This window comes from Helianthus annuus, chromosome 4, assembly GCF_002127325.2.
Source record: "Helianthus annuus cultivar XRQ/B chromosome 4, HanXRQr2.0-SUNRISE, whole genome shotgun sequence".
Lineage (NCBI taxonomy): Eukaryota > Viridiplantae > Streptophyta > Magnoliopsida > Asterales > Asteraceae > Helianthus > Helianthus annuus.
In genome coordinates, this window is record NC_035436.2 from 187570206 (window position 1) to 187592694 (window position 22489).

The 22489-nt window shown below is 40.1% G+C and overlaps 1 protein-coding gene across 1 annotated transcript; it reads left to right on the plus strand.

Annotated features, from left to right (window-relative positions):
• Positions 1–14111: 14111 nt before the first annotated feature.
• On the plus strand, positions 14112–16134 carry LOC110934049. Its single transcript, XM_022177244.1, has 3 exons — positions 14112–14727; positions 15581–15634; positions 16118–16134. The coding sequence occupies exons 1-3, from the start codon at positions 14112–14114 to the stop codon at positions 16132–16134; spliced, it is 687 nt and encodes a 228-aa protein (XP_022032936.1).
• Positions 16135–22489: the final 6355 nt, after the last annotated feature.

Consider the following 22489-nt stretch of genomic DNA (forward strand, 5'->3'; position numbering starts at 1 on the left):
AAAGCGTAGAGGACGCCACTATTAAAAAAAGTCTAAGCATATACATCTTAATAGTGGTCCAAATAAGTTATAACATTAGTACTATGATATTAAATTCATTGTACTATGAAAATAACGAAATCGTAGAGGACGTGACTTTTTAAACAAAAGAGTTGAAGCTTATACATCTTAATCATAATAATAGTGGTCCAAATAAGTTATAACATGCGTACTATGATATCTTAATAATAATAGTGGTCCAAATAAGTTACAACATGCGTACGAGGATATCAAATTCTTGGGGTTAAAAGCGAACATCTTAAAATATCAACATTTAATACTTGCGTCTAGAGTGACAATGAAGAACAAAGTTCAAGAGTAACACTCAATTTTTTTCTTAACCTAATTCTTTTTCGGCATTAGAAAGTTTGAAATCGAACCATCACATCGTCATCTGGAATCAAAGGAGTGGAGTAGGGTTGTTCATGAGCCGAGCCAGAACAATCTCGGGTTCGACTCGATTATAAACTGAGCTGGCTCGACTTGACTTTGAAACAGAGCTGAAAATATAAGCTCGAGCTCGACTTGGTTTTGAGCCAGCGCTTGGCCTGGTTTTGAGCCAGCGCTCGGCAAGGTTAGGCTAAGATGTAAAAAGATAAATTAATATGTAGCTTTCAAAATTCAATTGTGTAAAACGTTATTCAATAGTTTAAAATAACAAAATTTAAAATAAGTTCAACCTAATATATTACAAGCTAAAATCGTTTATCCAAACACAAAACAAGTTCAACTTTCAACGAAATATAATATCAGTTCATTAGCATGGTAATCTGTTAGTAAACCTGTATAAAAGATTGAACAGAATCTGGGCAGAAAGTAATAAAATTGGAGAAACAGTAAACGAGAACCGGGCTTGTGTTTGACACAATTCCCTTAAACAGATTCGCCGTCTGTTCCCAGGGTACGCCGGTTCGAAGCAGCAACAGCGTACTGCCGGACTTGAAACACTTGCCTGAAAGAAAACAGGAGAACGCTGCAAAAGAGATCAAGAGAGAAGAGATGGTCGTGGTGTGTCCAAATTGGTTGTCTGCATTGGGTTTTATAGGCACAGATTATAACTGATTCTGGCCTCATCATTGCACAGAATTAACTCACATAATGGCTCATCGGTTTCGAAACTGATGATAATCATAACCGAAAACAATGATAATTCTCATTAATACTGAATATCATTTCAGTTTAAAAAACACCCATTAAGAGTTCAACCGTTACATTCTCGAATGCATGCAAAAAACCGCCACACGCGGGCCTGGGTTTTCGGAACTGCATTCGTGTCCGCAGCACATGCGGGCGCACATGAGTTCGACTAAATTCCGGTTCCAATTTTTGCACCCCCCTGCGCGCTCACACGTAGGACTTGTGGTAAAACATGTCATAAAGTTATGTTAGCTAGGCAAATGTTTCACCTTATAAATAACCTTCCACTTTGTCTCCACACCTATGTGGGACAAGTGTTTTACCATTTGGGACATCCATTCAAACACACCTAATTTTCCAACAATCCCCCACATGAATGGAGGTCGATCTCAGAAACAACATAATTCCCATTATATTTTAGCAGTTGAGTTTTGCATACGATAGGTAGGTGTTACCCTTCGAACCTTCACTCATGAAGTGCACTTAGCCCACTGACTCTAAGTAGACGTTGATGCCTTTGAACTCGTCTACCGTTTGTGTAGACGACAATACACTTCTGATGTGCACAAAATGCAACATATAAATTACATCAATTGTGGCATAAAACTAACCCTTTTTTAGTACTAATGTTGGAAAAAGTGTATTTTTGTCTTCCTTTTGTATTTTCAGGATTAAATGAGCTCAAATGAACAAAAGAAGCAAAAAGGCAGCTAAATCTAACATAAATACAAGAAAAGGAACAAACGTGGCATGCCCGACCCCCCCCCCCCGGCGCGACAACATCCTCCCAAGCAAAACAAAAGAACAGAAGGCTGAACACGCCCCGTGCTCAGTGAGCATGGGGGCGTGCCCAAGTGTCAGCAGAAAAGACAAAGTTGTAGAAGCTTCTATCGCCCACCACGGGGCCATGCTCAGCGGACAAGGGGCCGTTGTCAACTATAAGATTCGCAGAATCCAGGCAAATCTTGATAGTACAAATACGCTTCTGCACACGGGGTAGTGCTCAGCGGACACGGGGGCGTGGTTAACTAATGCAGACAAACTGCAATTAATGAAGAAAGAGAGAAGGATGGACACGGGGCCGTGCCCGAGCTTCTGTTCAGCCTATAAATAGGAGTGCTTGGATCACTTGCAACTCATCCCTTAGCACACCACCTCTCTCACACTTCACCCACCACCATCACAACACCATCATCCACCACCAAAATACACCACCATCATCCATTGTCCATCATAGAGTGTGTGAGTCGTCTCGGGATTCAAGATTGATCGTAAGAGTTCTTGACAATCAAAGGCCATGTTTGCCTAAGTCTCTTACATCACTTGGTGAAGACAAGTGTTTAGTGTAATACTTTTTATTTTTAATATTTTCGCACTTTTTATTTGGTTATGTATTAATGACTTTAATAACTAGTTTCTTATGTTGAAGGTGATTCTTCCTTATTGTTTGTCCGTGATGTCTTGGCATTATTTTACTGTCTATATAAAATAAAAGATTTTCACCATTCATATCTCCACGGTCTATATGGAGATATGTTGGCTAGCTGGTCGGGGGTTAAGGGAACAGTTTGGTAAGAGTCTTGCCATTGTTCAGTGTATAGATCCTGCAAAGGACCTGGGTCAAATTTAGTAGGACCTCCTTCAATACCCACCGGTATTGGATGGCGGGGGTCCAAACTCTTTGATCCCCTCATAAGTTAAACTACTATTAAAACTTTAACCCGACTACTTAGGACTGTATCCCTGCTGACTTAGACTACTTAGCCGAGGGTAACGTCACCTTCAAAAGAGGGGCCTACCACATTATGCATTAATAACTTAATTAATTATCTTTCAATAATCTGACCCTTTAGGATTGTATCCTTGCTGACTCAAACTACTGGGTTGAGGGTAACGTCACCTTCAAAAGAGGGCCTACTACAATAACTAAGATAATCTCTTAAAATGTGCAAAAGTGCGGAAATAATCAAAGGTTACACTACACACGAGTCGGATCCAAGTGATTCATCTTGTCTATCTGTTTTTATTTTTATTTTATTTTTCATCATTTTAGTTAGTTTTATTTTTCTAGTTTAAAAACCTTTTTTCTAACTTTTTGATTTGATTAGACGTTGAGGATAAACCGGTACTAAAAGCTCTTGTGTCCTTGGACGACCTCGGTATCTTACCAGCACTATACTACGTCCACGATGGGTGCACTTGCCCATATGTGTGTTTAGTGTTAGTAAATATCGTGTTTTATAAATTTAAAACTTGGCTAAAAAAGTGTAAAAAAGGGCTTAAAATATACACCTAAAATACATTACACTACACATGCATCAAGTTTTTGGCGCCGTTGCCGGGGACACAAGGATTTTAAGAAAGCTTAAAATCGACGGCCTAATCAGTTTTTCAAAACTTTTTCAAAACGCGCGCACGTTTTTCTGCATTTTAGTTTAGTTTGCATTTACAGTAGCCTGAACACGGGCCGTGTTCACCGAACACGGGGCCGTGCTGCATATTTTTCATAAAACACCCAGATACAGAGTCTGAACACGGGGTCGTGCTCACTGAACACGCCCCCGTGCCCAACAAGACCAGTAACTTTTATTCAAACGCCCAGATACAGACCCTGAACACGGGGCCGTGTCCACTGAACACGGGGCCGTGTCCAGCCTCTATTTCCGTTTTTATTTTTGTTTTCTGGTCCCGAGACTCTGTTATGGTCTGCTGAGTGATTCTTATGGATCAATACTCAGGAGGCTATAACTACACCTATGAAGAGGATGATTATAAGGAAGATTATTGCACTAATTGTGGTAACCCGCACTCGGTTCAATATTACAACTCATTTCAACCATCCACTTCATACACATCCTATGAAGACCAAAGGTATGAACCTTCTCCCTCATACTCATATTTTGATGAACCAAGGTATGAGCCTTCGTACTCATACTTTGAGGAACCAAGATATGAGCCACCACCTTCATACTCTTATTATGAGGAACCATGGCGTGAACAACCCACCTCATATGAGTACGATGAAGAACAAAATTACGACCCTTATCCATCATATACTTACAATGAAGAACCATGGTATGAACCATCTACTTCATATGAGTACTATGAGGAACCAAGGATCGAACAACCAGATTCAAGCTTTGAAAATCCCGATCCTTTCTCTATCACCGAAGTGACTGATAGGATATTAGAACACCTTAAAACTATCGAGCGATTAGAACACCTTAAAACTATCGAGCGATACGTAAAAGAATCTCGCGCAAGGGAAGAGGAGTCCCGCACAAGAGAAGGATTAAATAAAGAAAAGATAGTTGAAGAGGTAAAAATGGAAGAACAAATAAGTGAAAAACCGACACATGAGTTAAACAACGAAAAAGGTGAGTCCGACAACGTTAAAATCCAGGAAGAGTCTAATTTTGAAGAAATTAATCTCTTGTCACCTTCTTTTGAAAATCATTGTTTAGTACCCACTCATGCTAAGTTTTTAAAAGAGTTAAACACTAGCACTAAAGTTGACGAAATGGTAAGTATTAAGTTAACTAACGATCAAACTTCACTAATAAAAGAAGACCCTTTTGAAATCAACATTACACCGGTTCCATGTTTTTTTCAAAATTCCTTTATTAGTAATGTCACAATTGATAAAGATCTTTGTGTTAACATAATGCCTAATTACATTTTTGAAAAATTAAGTATTAGTGATTTTTCTCCACTTCAAATACCCATTTTTCTATCCAATCGGAAAATAATAAAATCAATCGGTATAGTTGAGGATGTCTTGGTTCAAACAAATCAATTGGTAATCCCAACCGACTTTTTCATCCTTGATGACGCTCCTCTAGTGTTGGGACGACCTTTTGTAAAAACTCACGAAGCTTTGAAAAACCGGAAGTACAACAATCTACCTCTTCAATTAGGGGCATTCAAAAGGAGCATAGATCTTGAGCGCTCAATGAAATATCCTTTTCGCAATAATGACCCCCTAATTGAAGATGAAGATGAACCACCCGATACAAGTGAAAAGATGGACCACTTTGTTGAAGAAGAGGTCGCCATAGAACAAACTTTTAAAGTTCTTGATCAAAATGAGCAACCAAATAAGGAGTCTCCTAAAGACCCACCTCATGAGCTCAAAGAACTTCCGAAGGGTTTGGAATATGCTTTTCTAGACAAGGATGGTAAATCTTCTGTAATTATTTCGTCTAACCTAAGTAGTATAGAAAAAGAAAAATTAATTAAACTTTTGAAAAAACACAAAAATGCGATCGCTTGGAAGCTTGTAGATATTAAAGGAATAAGTCCTTCCATGTGCACGCACAAAATTCTAATGAATGATGACTACAAATCGGTAATTCAACCACAACGTAGAGTAAATCCAAATGTCCAAGAAGTGGTTAAAAGCGAAGTCATCAAATTACTTGACGCCGGACTTATTTATCCTATCTCCGATAGTCCTTGGGTAAGTCCCGTTCAAGTAGTTCCAAAGAAAGGAGGTATGACGGTAATAACTAATGAAAAAAATGAATTAATACCAACGAGAACTGTCACAGGATGTAGAGTATGTATAGACTATAAACGGTTAAATGAAGCAACAAGAAAAGATCACTTTCCTTTGCCCTTTATTGACCAAATGTTAGAAAGATTATCCGGTCATAAATTTTATTGTTTCTTGGATGGTTTTTCAGGTTAGTTTCAAATCCTGATAGCACCCGAAGACCAAGAAAAGACAACATTCACATGTCCCTATGGAACTTTTGCTTATCGACGCATGCCATTCGGTCTATGTAATGTCCCCGCAACATTCCAACGTTGCATGGTAGCCATCTTCCATGACATGATAGAAAAGACAATGGAAGTCTTCATGGACGACTTTTCTATCTTTGGAGATTCATACGACCAATGCCTCGATAACCTCGAACGAATGCTATCCCGATGTGAGGAAACTAACCTCGCCCTTAATTGGGAAAAATGCCATTTCATGGTAACGGGGGGAATAGTACTCGGTCACAAAATCTCAAGCGAAGGAATGGAAGTTGATCGAGCCAAAATAGACACTATTTCTCGATTACCTCCACCATCCTCCATTAGAGCAATTAGAAGTTTCTTAGGGCATGCCGGATTTTATAGACGGTTTATCAAGGACTTTTCAAAAATTTCAAGACCTCTAACAAAATTACTTGAAAAAGATGCCCCTTTCATCTTTGACAAGGATTGCAATCAAGCATTTCTAACCCTCAAGGAAATGCTAGTCAATGCACCTATCATGATAGCGCCTGATTGGAAATTACCTTTCGAAATCATGTGTGATGCAAGTGACTTTGCAGTTGGAGCAGTCTTGGGACAAAGAAAAGAAAAGCATTTTCACCCAATTTATTATGCTAGTAAAACACTTAATGATGCACAAGAAAATTACACAACAACTGAAAAAGAGTTACTAGCTGTGGTATTTGCTTTTGATAAATTTCGTTATTATCTTGTTCTTTCTAAAACAATAGTCTATACAGATCATGCAGCCATTCGATACCTTTTCAAGAAACAGGATGCTAAACCCTGTTTGATTCGGTGGATTCTACTCCTCCAAGAATTTGATATTGAAATCAAAGACAAAAGAGGAGCAGAAAACACCGCAGCAGATCATCTTTCACGCCTAGAAGACCCAACTTTGGAGGCAACCAGGGACGAGCAAATCAACGAAAAATTTCCAACGGAGTCCTTGGAAATGGTGGAATATAGACAAGAACCATGGTATGCCGACTATGCTAACTACTTAGCTAGCGGTATAGTCGCCAAAGGATGGCCACGTTACCAAAGAAAAAAATTCTTTGCTGATGTAAAGCATTACTTTTGGGAAGATCCTTATCTTTTCAAAATGTGTGCCGACCAACTCATCCGACGGTGCGTACATGGTAGTGAAGCAAGAAGAATTCTCCGCCATTGTCATGAAGGTCCATACGGAGGACATCATGGTGCCGCTAGTACCGCACGAAAGGTATTTGATTCAGGATTTTATTGGCCTTCCATTTACAAAGACGCCCAAAGTCTTGTCAAGACATGTGACGCCTGCCAAAGATCAGGTAATATTTCTTCCAAAAATGAAATGCCACAAAATGGCATTCTTGTTTGTGAAATTTTTGATGTGGGAGGACTCAACTTCATGGGACCCTTCCCACCGTCAAAAGGAAACAAATATATACTTGTGGCGGTCGACTACTTGTCTAAATGGGCCGAGGCCGAGGCACTTCCAACAAATGATGGAAGAATTGTGGTAAGATTTCTGAAAAAATTATTCTCTCATTTTGGAACACCTAAAGCATTAATAAGTGATAGAGGTACCCATTTTTGTAATCATCAAATTGAAAAAATCCTAACAAGATATGGGGTCTATCACCGGGTCTCAACAGCATATCACCCTCAAACAAACGGACAAGCCGAAGTGACTAATAGAGGTTTAAAACGAATGCTTGAAAAAACCGTAGGGTTAAATAAAAAGAAAAGGGCTGATAAATTAGATAACGCTTTATGGGTCTTTCGAACTGCTTATAAAACAACAATAGGTACAACCCCATATAAGCTTATCTATGGAAAAAGCTGTCACTTGCCGGTAGAAATAGCTCACAAGGCCTACTGGGCAATTAAAAATGTAAACTTAGATTTAGAATTTGCAGGTAAAAATCAATTTTGTCAATTAAATGAATTAGACGAATTAAGGAATTATGCATACTCTAACTCTGAAATTTATAAGGAAATAATGAAAATTTTGCATGACAAACATATTAAACCTAATGAATTTCGAGTATGTAACACCCCAAAATGTTTAGTATGATAATAGTACAAATAAATACAGAATGTAACTTGGTTAATGAAATATGACTAAATGGTAGTTTTGGTCGATCGCACAAGGAGCAGGAAAAAGGGGTGAAAACCCTAACTACAAGAGATCAAGAATTGAATCAAAATTCATAGGAATTTCCAGTGCACAGGCTCTCAAATTCGAATAGCTAACCCTAATATCTGAAGTGGTAAGTTAGATTTTCTGAATTCATGAATTGTTAAATAAAGGGATTCAACCCCATCTTAAATTCTTATGTTTGAATGCAAGAAATCTGAGTTAGGATTTCCTCCTAGGGCAGGAATCATGTTGATTTTAGGTTGCATGAAAGGTTATAGCAAGAACCCATTTGTTAAGAAGTTAGTAAGGGTAGGATGATTATGAGAAATCATAAAACTAGGAAGTTGGTGTGTAAGCTTGTTGTGATACTTAAATAATGAATGAAATTGATGTAGAATGAAAGAGCCATGTAAATTCGAATGAATGTAATTGTTTTGTGATTATGAGTTAGTAGGGATATGCTTTATAGACTTGTACCTTGTACCTTAATTATGATGCTTACCAAATGTTTGATGAAATCCCTTAAAGATGAATGTGTATGTAACATGGAAAATGGTTGAATGAATCGATAGACTAAATGAATGAATGAATGTTGTAATGTAGGCGTAAAGGAAGAAGGTACAAGCACCAAGAAAACAGAAGGCGCGCAAGATCGAGGTATGTTCCGTTGCATACAAATCCTTGTTTAAATTTTTATTTAACTTTGATGTAAAACAACCCTTGTTACGATAATTATGGTAATTAGTGAGTAGATAGCAAATCCTTTGTGGATTTGGTTATGCTAACGAAAGTTGTGTTAAGCTATGCAAGTTGACCGGTTCAAGTTGAATCGTGTCAAGTAAGAATGTAAGCCATCCGTTTAGAACTGGTGGTCGTGAATGCCAATATAAAGGAATGAAGTTCAATCCGTTATACGGATAGAGCGAAAGATTTATGTTGAAAGCAATTGACCCTATGTTATCGGGTTGTAAGTGGTATGCTTAAATCTCGTTATGAGTGTATATGCTATTCCCATTTAATTGGGAAATCGAATGCATAAGAAAGAAATGAAAGTATGTTAACGAATGGAACTAAATTAGTGGTATTGTAAGCGTAACAAGTATAATGACTAACTTTTAAAAGTTTTGTTGTTGAGTGTAGGTAAATCCTCAATTTAGGCGACTTGGAGAATTGGAGCGAGCATGTGTTCATGATATGTTATATCAGGAGCTTCCGCTAGTTCGCACAAACGTTTTGGGTCAAAATTTCTTTTTTGTACAACTTGTAGTAGGCATACATTTTAACACTTGATGTCTTGGTTTTCTTTTAGTAGTGTCATGTTGAACTAGTTGTAGAATGGTAATTGTCCTACTTATGTTTAAAACAGGGGTATGTCCGTTTTACGGACGCGTCATGCCAAAATTTTGTCAAAAATATGTATTAATGATGTTATTTGAATATCTTAAAATCACTCTTGTAAGTTATTTTATAAGGACGAAAAAGCGACTCTTACAAGTTGGTATCAGAGCCTAGGTTTGAGGGATTCGAGCAAGAGTAATAGTGCTTGAACTCAAACCGATGGCTCATTCGAAAGTATGCTCGCTCCAAGATCGCCAACGAGGTAAAATTGAAGTTTTGGTAAATGTTAGCATGTGTAATGCGCTTGAGATACAAAATTTAATTTAATTACGTGAAAAAGTATACATGGGGTCGATACGGGAAGTTTCAGGAACAGCGTGGCTGGAAATGGACCCGAAAAAGGAACAAATCACTCAAAAAAATCAACTGTAGCAAATCGACAACGGACAAGCCGTCGCCGACACTGCTATTGTGCATCGCCGACGCCCCCAAATGGGCCGACGGCCTAACTTGCTGCTTACGGGCTTTTTAGCCGACAGACATTTACAGCAGCCGTCGCCGACGCCACGCACAAAACTCAGTCATTGTTTTGTTTTGTTTTTCGTATTTTGAGCCTCCGAATTGTCCAAAGACCTATTAAACGTTCATGTAAGGGACATATAAGGCCTAATAAGATATGTGTAACCACACTTAGTGGTTACGATGTAAGGAAATTGTAAAAGATGAAAGTAATGTGTCAAAAGACACGAACGAATGATGAAAGTTCAAAAAAAAAAAAACGAGAAAAGTCTAGAATATAAGAATGTGAATGAAGTAAAGTCGGACTAATGAACTATGATGTACTGAAAGCTTGTGTTTAATGATGAATGTAAATGCTATTTTATAGATGGCTAATGCAAGAAACGTTAATGAAGATGATGACACGGCTCGTCAAGAAGCATTTAACAATAGGGTCACGGAGGTGGCGGAAGGGGTTATGCAAGCTAATCTTCCACGATTAGCTCAAGAAGTAGAAAGTCGGGTGTTGGGAGTTGTGGATGCCATGATGACAAGTAAAATCGAAGAGTTGAAAGAATTAATTGAAGGATCTAAAGGCAAAAGCAAGGAGCGACGGTGCACGTATAAAGACTTCATGGCGTGCAATCCCGCAACGTATGATGGTAAGATCGACCCGATCGCATGTCAAAGATGGATCTCAAATATAGAAGCGGTATTTATACGAAGTCGATGTGATAAGGAAGATCAGGTAATGTTCGCTACTGGCCAACTCACTCTCCAAGCGAAAGATTGGTAGGATGCGCATAGCAAGGAGATAGGGGAGGATAGACTCCAAATGATGACCTGGCAAGAATTTAAGGAGCCCTTTATGAGATACCATTGCCCTCAGTTGGCTATTGATAAGATTCAGGAGGATTTCTTGCGCCTCCGACAGAAAAACGAGTCAATAATTGAAATATCAAACATTTTCATGGATAAGATGAAGTTCTGTGGGGATTTCGTGAAGACTGAAAGAATGAAGATTAATCGTTTTTACGGGGTATTAAAGGCGGAATTTAGGGAGTTCATCACTCCCTAGAAATATGAGACCCTTGATGAGCTTATTAACTTGGCACGGGATAGAGAAATCGAAATCAAGAGACAAGAAGAACGTGGTGAAAAGAGACCCAGCGAAAAGGGTGCAAGTTCGAGTCCATCTAAAAAGGGGAAGTATCAAGAGCAAGGAAGGAAGGATAAGCCGAAGGGGGGTATTACTCCTTGAAAGACTTGTGGAAAACTTCATACTGGCGAGTGTCTGCTAGGCAAGAAGGGATGTTACAAATGTGGTAAGGAGGGGCATTCATCTTACCAATGCCCGAACAACCCGAAGACTTGTTTTAATTGTTTCGAAAGGGGGCACATTAAATCGGAGTGCCCTAAACTTTAGCAAGAATCGAAAAAGGAAGATAAGAAGCAACAGGGCTCTAAAGCTAAAGGGAGAATGTTCCAAATCACATCCGAAGAGGCTAAAGTTCATCCGAATGTTGTTTCAGATATCTTTTTATTAAACTCTATGCCGATTTACGTATTATTTGATACCGGAGCAACCATGTCATTTGTTTTGGACGAGGTAGCTAATCATCCCTCGTTTAAGACTGAATCAATGCCGGTTCCTCTAGAAGTAGAAATAGCGGATAGCAAAAACTACTTATTACGCAAGATCTGTAGAAACTGCAAATTTACTATAGAGGATGAAGAGCTCGATATCGACCTTATACCCATGGCTTCGGGAGAATTTAAAATGATAGTGGGTATGGATTGGATGGCCCGACACCATGCGGAGATTAATTGTGAAACCAAAACAATATTTATCCAAACTCCAAGTGGAAGGCGATTACATATACAAGGCGAAAGAAAGGTGGAAGCGAAGCTATGTACCCTCGTTCAAGTCATTAAGTATGTGCTTAATGGGAGTAGGGCATATTTAGCTTACGTGGTAGATACTCAACCAGGTTCCCCGAAGCTTGAAGATGTCGAAATTTTGAACGAATTTCCGGACGTGTTTCCAGAGGAATTGTCGGGGCTCCCTCCCGAACGAGAAGTAGAATTTCGTATCGAATTGAATCCAGGTGCGAAACCGGTTGCGAAGGCCCCCTATAGGTTGGCTCCCACCCAAATGCGTGAGTTAATGACACAATTACAAGATCTTTTAGATAAGGGCTTCATACGCCCGAGTGTGTCGCCTTGGGGAGCACCTGTCTTATTTGTTAAGAAGAAAGACGGGTCGATGCGCATGTGTATCGACTATAGAGAATTAAATAAGCTGACCATAAAGAACCGCTACCCTTTACCTAGAATTGACGACCTTTTTGATCAATTACAAGGGGCGAGTTGGTTCTCCAAGATAGACCTACGTTCAGGGTATCATCAAGTTAGAGTACGGGGAGAAGATATTCCAAAGACCGCGTTCAGAACCCGATATGGGCATTATGAATTTCTAGTCATGTCTTTCGGATTAACGAATGCGTCGGTTGCATTTATGGATCTTATGAACCAGGTGTGCCGACCCATGTTAGACAAATCGGTAATCGTGTTCATAGATGATATCTTAGTCTATTCGCGAAGCAAAGCTGAGCATGCAAAGTACTTGCGTGAAGTACTTGAAATTCTCCGCAAGGAGAAACTTTACGCGAAATTCTCAAAATGCGCCTTTTGGCTCAGAGAAGTGCAGTTTCTGGGGCATGTAATCAATTCGGGGGGTGTCCTAGTAGATCCGTCAAAGATCGATGCCGTAATGAAGTGGGTTTCTCCGAAGAACCCGACTGAAATAAGAAGTTTTCTGGGCCTCACGGGATACTATAGACGGTTCATACAGGATTTTTCAAAGATAGCCTTACCCTTAACAAAACTGACGAGAAAGAAAGAGAAGTTTGTGTGGGTAAAGAACAGGAGGAGGCCTTTCAAATATTAAAGGAGAAACTATCACGTCCCCCGGTCTTGACATTACCGGATGGGACTGAAGACCTGGTGGTCTATTCAGACGCTTCACACCAGGGATTAGGCTGCGTTCTGGTGCAAAGGGGAAGGGTTATCGCTTATGCTTCACGACAATTAAAGCCGCATGAAGTAAACTACCCAACCCACGATCTAGAATTGGCAGCGGTAGTGTTCGCCTTAAAGATTTGGAGGCATTATCTATATGGCACTAGATGCACAATTTATTCGGATCACAAAAGCCTTAAATATTTCTTTGAGCAGAAAGACTTAAATATGAGGCAACGGAGATGGTTGGAACTCATTAAAGATTATGATTGTGATATCCTTTATCACCCGGGAAAAGCAAATGTGGTAGCCGATGCGTTAAGCCGAAAAGAGTATCCGTCTCCCCTTCGAGTAAAATCCATGAAGATGATAGTTACGCCACGATTACTTGAGACGATAGGTGAATCTCAAATAAAGTCGCTTGGAGCGGAAGACTTAAAGAAAGAATGATTAAAAGGTGTAATCGATAAACTAGAAGAAAATTCGACCGGACTCAAGACGCGATTCAGCCGAATTTGGATACCACGATTCTACGAAGTCAAGGCTGCTCTACTCGACGAGGCACATAAGTCACGATATTCGGTCCACCCCGGGGCTACAAAGATGTATCGGGACTTGAAGGCCAATTATTGGTGGCCGGGCATGAAGCGCGATATAGTCAAATATGTCGCGAAATGCTTAACATGCTCCCAGGTGAAAGCAGAACATCAAAAGCCGTACGGGGAATTGCAACCCTTGGAGATACCGGTATGGAAGTGGGAGGAACTAACGATGGATTTGATAACCAAGCTTCCTAAAACAAAGAAAGGGCATGATACAATATGGGTAATCGTAGACCGACTTACGAAAAGCGCTCACTTTCTGCCCATCAAAGAAGCTTACTCTTCCGAGAGGATGGCAGAAATTTATGTTCGAGATCATATCTCGTCACGGGGTGCCCGTGTCAATCATCTCGGATCGGGACACTAGATTTACTTCTCGCTACTGGCAAAAGTTTCATGAGAGTGTGGGCACGAAGTTACACATAAGTACTGCCTACCACCCTCAAACTGACGGTCAGTCAGAAAGAACCATTCAAACACTCGTGGATATGTTGAGAGCGTGTGCCTTAGACTTTGGAGGAAGTTGGGATGGCCATTTACCACTAGTGGAATTCTCTTATAATAACAGTTACCATAATGGCATTAAAATGGCTCCTTATGAATTACTGTACGGGGGGAAATGTAGAACTCCCGTATGCTGGGGTGAAGTGGGCCAAAGAGAGCTTGCGCCAAGTGATTTAATAGCAGTAACAAATGAAAAGATTGAATTGATTAGAACTAGATTGAAAGCAGCCCAGGATCGGCAAAAAGCTTATGCAGACAAGAGGAGGCGTCCTATTGAATTTCAAGTCGGAGACTTGGTTCTGCTGAAAGTGTCCCCATGGAAGGGTATAATCCGTTTTCACAAACGGGGTAAGTTAGGTCCTCGTTATATCGGACCGTTTAAAATCTTGGCTCGGGTTGGAAGGGTTGCATATCGATTAGAATTACCGCCTGCTCTAGACGGGATTCACAATACCTTCCACGTGTCGCAATTGAGAAAGTGTCTTGCGGATGACACAACATTAGTACCTCTCGATGACATCGAGTTGGATGAGGGGTTGAATTATGTCGAAAGACCCATAGCCATTAAAGACTTCAAAGTGAAGAATCTCCGCAACAATGCTATTAGACAAGTGTTGGTACAATGGCAGCACCGAAAGGGTTCAGAACTTACATGGGAAGCAGAAGATGAAATGAGGAAACACTATCCTTTTCTTTTCGGTATGTAAATTTTTGAATTTAATATGTGCTCAGGTTTCGGGGACGAAACCTCCTTTAAGGGGGATAGACTTGTAACACCCCAAAATGTTTAGTATGATAATAGTACAAATAAATAAAGAATGTAACTTGGTTAATGAAATATGACTAAATGGTAGTTAGTTTAATTTGGAAAGCCTAAGTTAAAATACTCTTCCAAAGAAGGAGGGTCTAAGGTGTAAATAATAAGCAAATGGGGGGGGGGGGTTAATTAGTAAATCAAAAGAAACACCACGTCTGGTGTTTTGGTTGATCTCACAAGGAGCAGGAAAAGGGGTGAAAACCCTAACTACAAGAGATCAAGAATTGAATCAAAATTCGTAGGAATTTCCAGTGCACAGGCTCTCAAATTCGAATAGCTAACCCTAATATCTGAAGTGGTAAGTTAGATTTTCTGAATTCATGAATTGTTAAATAAAGGGATTCAACCCCATCCTAAATTCTTGTGTTTGAATGCAAGAAATCTGAGTTAGGATTTCCTCCTAGGGCAGGAATTATGTTGATTTTAGGTTGCATGAAAGGTTATAGCAAGAACCCATTTGTTAAGAAGTTAGTAAGGGTAGGATGATTATGAGAAATCATAAAACTAGGAAGTTGAAATTGATGTAGAATGAAAGAGCCATGTAAATTCGAATGAATGTAATTGTTTTGTGATTATGAGTTAGTAGGGATATGCTTTATAGACTTGTACCTTGCACCTTAATTATGATGCTTACCAAGTGTTTGATGAAATGCCAAAAAGATGAATGTGTATGTAACATGGAAAATGGTTGAATGAATCGATAGACTAAATGAATGAATGAATGTTGTAATGTAGGTGTAAAGGAAGAAGATACAAGCACCAAGAAAACAGAAGGCGCGCAAGATCGAGGTATGTTCCGTTGCATACAAATCCTTGTTTAAATTTTTATTTAACTTTGATGTAAAACAACCCTTGTTACGATAATTATGGTAATTAGTGAGTAGATAGCAAATCCTTTGTGGATTTGGTTATGCTAACGAAAGTTGTGTTGAGCTTTGCAAGTTGACCGGTTCAAGTTGAATCGTGTCAAGTAAGAATGTATGCCATCCGTTTAGAACGGGTGGTCGTGAATGCCAATATAAAGGAATGAAGTTCAATCCGTTATACGGATAGAACGAAAGATTTATGTTGAAAGCAATTGACCCTATGTTATCGGGTTGTAAGTGGTATGCTTAAATCTCGTTATGAGTGTATATGCTATTCCCATTTAATTGGGAAATCGAATGCATAAGAAAGAAATGAAAGTATGTTAACGAATGGAACTAAATTAATGGTATTGTAAGCGTAGCAAGTATAATGACTAACTTTTAAAAGTTTTGTTGTTGAGTGTAGGTAAATCCTCAATTTAGGCGACTTGGAGAATTGGAGCGAGCATGTGTTCATGATATGTTATATCAGGCGCTTCCGCTAGTTCGCACAAACGTTTTGGGTCAAAATTTCTTTTTTGTACAACTTGTAGTAGGTATACATTTTAACACTTGATGTCTTGGTTTTCTTTTAGTAGTGTCATGTTGAACTAGTTGTAGAATGGTAATTGTCCTACTTATGTTTAAAACAGGGGTATGTCCGTTTTACGGACGGGTCATGCCAAAATTTTGTCAAAAATATGTATTAATGATGTTATTTTATAAGGATGAAAAAGCGGCTCTTACAGAGTAGGGGATCAAGTTCTTTTGTTTAATTCATGACTCCGATTATTTCCTGGAAAATTAAAGTCTAGGTGGTCAGGACCTTTTTCTATCACCCATATTTTCCCACACGGTGCAGTAGAAATTAAATCTCGGAAAGGAATTCCATTCAAAGTCAATGGCCAACGGCTGAAACCCCTTTTCATTACAGTTACCTCATTCCACACGCCCCGTTTCCCCGAAAACTCTCTGGCTCAGGCGATTTTCCGCAGAATTCCGACGTTCCCTCTCGTTCTAACAACATCAAGGTATGATTCTATCATCTTTAGTAGTTAGATTAGATACTTGCATGTAGTTAAAACATAAAAAATTTGTGGAAAATCTAGGGTTCTTGAATTTCATTTGGAGCGAACCTCAAATTTTTGCATAAATCTGTTAGCATTAGTTTAGATTAGTGTTATGGGAAGTAAATCCACTTGTACTGTTCATAGATTCGCCCGATTTCTCACAAAAACCCCAAACCCTTGTTTTTGAACCGAAAAAGATAAAATCGAAGGGGTAAACGGTTTGTTTTGGGAAAAACGGCACTTGGGGTTTCATTTTCGGGGGAAACCGCACCTACTTGACCAAAAATTTTCAAGTTTTCGGGACCGGGTTGAAAAATGAAATTTTTGAGTAACAGACGCCTGGACACGGGGTCGTGCCCGCTGAGCACGAGGCCGTGTCCAGCTCACTGTTTTCAGTTTTCTCCGAAAATTTCACCGTTTCATGCTAACTTTTGGTGTATTCTTTCAGATGTCGAAGAAATTCACAAGGTTCAACGCAACTGAGCTCGATGCCAAGGCAAGATATGATACACTTCGAACAAGACCAGAAGAATACCGAAGACAAGTGTGTTCGGATCTTTTGGGATTAGTAAACTAATGGGTCCGCTTCGACAACCTAGTCACCGGGTCGCTGAGAGCCGCCCTTACTACTCGCCTTCGTTCGGTTCCTGAATACACTTTGGAATTCTAGAGCACATTTGTGTTCAACTCAAGGTGCGAGCTATTTGACAATAATGGTGTGGAGTTCCGATGTGGTGGAACCAAGTATTCAATTTCAATGGCACAGTTTGGGTCAATGGTGGGGTTGTATGAGGAGGAAGACGCGGGCAATGAAGAAAACACTGGAGGGTTACGTGAACTTGATGAAGAAGAACGCCAAGCTGCATGGGCACAAATTAGAGATGGGCACTACAACCCAAGCAGCACTAAGAGTACTAGGTTGAGGGACCCTCTTTACCGTTACATTCATCGGGTCCTCACCTACTCTCTTAGTCAAAGGCATGATAGCAGTGCCGTTGTTGGGTTGTGAGATCTGATAGTTCTTCATTGCATTCATACCCGCAAACATCTCGATGTTCCTTTCCTCCTACTCCGAAACATGCACTGGAACAGGCTTGCTACTCCGCCAACCCCTATCTTCTTCAGGGGTTGGATATACCGTCTCTTCAAGTGCTTCGTGAACATACCTCGGTCTTTTGAAAGGAGTCCATGGTCGGGGAAAGTAGATATACACATCTGCCGCTCCATGAACTTAATCTATGAAGCCGAAGATGGGTCGGTTAGCTTCCAAATGGTCCAAGGGTATGCTTGGAACCCACAAGAAGCACTTGTCCTTCACGCTCCACAGTTCCAACCACCCCCTCATTTCCAACACCAGCCCCATGGTGATCCGGGCCAGTCCTCCTCACAAGGAGGCGGTTTTCCTAACTTTCAAAGTTTACATGATTTGTTGCAGGAGAACCACATGTGCACCAGGAACACCTATAACTTGGCCAGCAACACGTACAACCGGGTCGGAGCCATTGAGAGAAACATCTCCGATATTCAAGATGACATCGGGAACATCCGGGGGTACATGGCGGGGTACGGAGGAGGAGGTGATGATGAGGATGAGGATATGGACTAGGCAGGTGGAGTAGGAGCAGGAGCAGCTGGTTGGTGATCCCACAGGTTAACCCCTCTTTTCTATCGAACAATTTCCGGCCTGTGTGCTGAGTGTTGAACAATTTACTTTCCCTTTAACTCTTTTTATTTTCTGCTTTTGTTTTTATTTTTAACTTTGTGGTTTAGATGTTGAACTTGGTAATCTAGGATATTTGCTATGGTTTGGTGTAGTGTTTATTGATAAAACAGGTACATATGAGGCTTAGAGTACTAAATATTAGTACTACTAAAGCCGGGACAGGAAAACCGAAGCCAGAAAACCTGTTTTTCACCAGTGCAAATTGTCTACACGGGGTCGTGTCCGGCCGACACGCCCCTGTGCCCACCTCCTAGACCTGCTGTTTGTTTAAATTCTGCAGATTTTTGCCAGACACGGGGTCGTGCCCAACCAACATGCCCCCGTGTCCACCTTCTGTAAGTTTTCGTTACTGGCACTCTGAACACGTGGCCGTGTTCACCCGACACGGGGCCGTGTCCAGACGACCAGTAACACAAATCTTTGTTTTTCACACCTTTTTACACATTCAATCAACCTAAAAACTTATTTTTGGGACACATTGAGGACAATGTGTAATTTAAGTGTGGGGGGATGCTAAAACTTTGAATCTTGCAAGTCCTAATTAACAAGCCTTACACAAAACTCTATTGGAACCGCTAATCACCCCAAATTTTTTCAAAAAAATTTTCATTTTTTTCACTTGTCTAGGTTTAAGCTGGGAATTTCAAAATTCTAAAAATGTTATATTTTTACAAATTTACAACTGATAGCGTCGTGATAAAAAGAACCAACATAAGAAAATTATGAAACGGCATGACAAACTTAGTTAAAATTTGATTATATATACTTGATCACACAAAAACCCATTCCCACAAAAGTGAGTTTTGAGCCTTTATTGAGCATACAAATACATATCTTTAAACTAAATGCTCATTTTTCGTTTCTTGTGTGAATAGCCGCTTGGTTCTTACAACTCTTTAACTTGCCACGATGATACATTCCCGGTCCTTACCAACTTAAACCCGAGTAAGTAAATGATGGAGGCATTAGGTGTCACACCCCAACCGATGGCGGAATCATCGGGGCGCGGCACTGAGCGAAACAGATTGTCTAGAAGTTTCCACAACAACTATTATTACAAATTCAGTTAAGTGATACGTCCCATACCGTATCCCAAATAAATAAACAAGTTATCATAGAATACAACTAAACAAACAGTACTGTTTCGACAACTCAGATTCAATTTATTACAGACCAAATGTTTTAAGGTACTGCCCAGAGTCATTAAGACTCATCCGGACAAGATCTACAGACAATTAATGCCATAGATGCTTGATCGAACAACTCCAACGGCTCCATGGCTAGAGTTTATTCGCTTCTAGAGACCCCTAGGTAGGCTACGACCTACAACTGCTAGATGGGCTCTAAAGCTTTATTATTGCCTCGCTTTCCTAGCAAGCTAACACCTTAAACACCTGTCACATACGTTAAAATAAAGTCAAAACATAAAATGTAAAGGTGAACACACAAGTTTAGTAATAGCATATAGAGTTCGAATAGTTTACGCATAACCAGGCACGTACACGGAGGAAAACGATGCATGTTAATTATCGACATGGGACCATCGATACCAACGACTGCGGGTTGACCGTTCGAGACGGTTCGCAATACATGATTACCACCGTAATCCATGCAAGTATTTGTCCTTAACAACCCCCGTGTGAACGGGTGCTGAGTCCAAACTATAGTACTATGTTGCTAAGGCAGGTAGATAGCATTCCACGTGTAAACATAATAAACAACATTCATTTAGTCAAATAGCACATGCGTTCGGTTAGCGTTCAAATAGTTTGTGTTTAATTGTGATTTGATAGGTAACGTATGTAACACCCAAAAGTGCTAAAAGCAAAAGGGATCGAGTATACTCACAGTGATTGATTGTGGATTGAAGGGAGCGCTGAGAGTAAGATTAGCCTGAATAGTTCGATAGCATAATGATAAGTAACGCGGAAAAGTAAACAAGTATGGATGGATCGAATGGGCTGGTCGATCGAACGGCAGGTTCGATCGGACAACCTGTTCGATCGGCTAGTATATCCGATTGGACAGTCCTGTTCGATCGGCCGGTTGGCTCGATCGGCTGGACCATTCGAGTGGATTGTTTCTTCCTCTAGTGTGTTTGTGTTAGAGGATTTGAACTTTTGAAGTTTTTGTTGCAGTATTTGAGAACACTGAAGTGTTCCTAACTTTCAAGTCGGTCGGTCGAGCGGTTCGCTCGATCGGCTAGCTCACTCGATCGGCTAGGAGTTTCAGGATTAGTCCTCAACTGAATGTCACTCGATCGAATAGTCTGTTCGATCGGCTGGCATTCCCTACTACGAACAAGTTGTGAAAACGATTAAGTGTTGAAGCATAGTATCTCATGATCCGAACAGTAATGTTTACCCATCGAGTGACCCCTTCGATTGAACATTACTTCGTCAATACTATACTTCAAAAGTTTGGAAGTGTGAGACCATGTGCTAACCGATCGGCTGGCCCGGTCGATCGGCTGGCATGTCCGATCGGCTGGGCTGTTCGACAGCCTAGCCGTTCGGCCAGCATTTCTGACCTGGTCGGCCTTTCTTCTAACACTTGGTTGTTTGTTTATTTGTCATTCTTTCAAGGTATTTTGACAACGTGTTGAACTATGATAACCTTCGTTCCTACCTGTTCCCTTGGCTCGAACAGGAATCACCCAAGTCCGGCCGGTTGAACGGTTCGGAATGTCGGTTTAGAGTTCAACCCGAAATCGGTGAACCTTGTTCATAGAACCCGAATCTTGAACCTTTTAATCTATTTGAATGGTTAGTTAGCCGGTTCAAGCTCCGTTTCTACCGGTTTGAAAGCATTGAGTGTAAAAGAGTTGAAAGAAAGTGGAAATCCTTCTTTCAATCCTTCACATCATGAAAATGTTTAGATCTATGATGGATCTTAACTTGTTTTTGTGGAAATTGGTTAGATCTAAGCTAATCATAGTGGAATGAGGCCAAAACATGATGTTCTTCAAGAACACCATGATGACATCACCCAAGAACACTTAGATCTTGGTGATTTCACGGTTAGAATCCAAGTTTTGAAAGATAGAAAGGTGTAGAATCAAGTAATGATCAAGAACGTACAAGAATTAGAGTGAAAACTTATCGGGATTGAGAGAAATCTGAGAAAAGGTGAAGAAGATAGCTGGTTCGGTCAGAGCTTTCCAAAAATGGAAAGTATGATAGTGACAGCCCTATTTATAGGCTTCCAAAAGAGGAAAGTGGCAGCCGATCGGCTGGGAGATCTGATCGAGTGGGCTGCTCGACCGGCTGGCAAGATGCTAGCCGATCGGCTGGCCTGTTCGATCAGGATGCTTCCTGTTCGATCCGCCACGCACTTCGAGTATTTTGCGACGATTTTCGACGTTTCGATTCCGATGTACGATGATACGATTTCGATAGAGTTCCTAGTCAAATTACTTTTAATCCCAACCACTATATCTAACATACAATCTTCTATAAGTCACGTTTCAATGTCGGTTTCAATTTGAGTTTGTTTGCCTTTCGAGTTTCGATTCGATTTTCGATTGATTTGCTTGAATACCACACCAAACATAAACTAAGCACGCACAAGTAACACATAAGGCACACACACACGTATAACAATACTACAATTCAATAATTCGAGTCTCGAGTTTGATTGATTGTTAGATCGTTTTGATTACTGATTAGTTTAACTTTATCGCATTGTTACTTCCTATTATTCACAGTCGTAGATCGGTTCGCGTTAAAACACATTCGATTACTTCGATTCTTGCTGATTACAACACTTACTCCACATAATACAACTAAAACACAAAATCGACTATCTACAGTCAAAGAATGTCAAAGTTGACTTGGACTTTGACTTTGACCTTGACATTTGAAAACACGGGGTGTTACAGCCTCCCCTTGTTTAGGGAATTTCGTCCCGAAATTAGGCTCGAAGGCTACACGACACCGTGATTTACCAATTTGATGCTTCAGATCTATTTATTTAAACAACTGCGGGTACTTGGCCTTCATGTCGC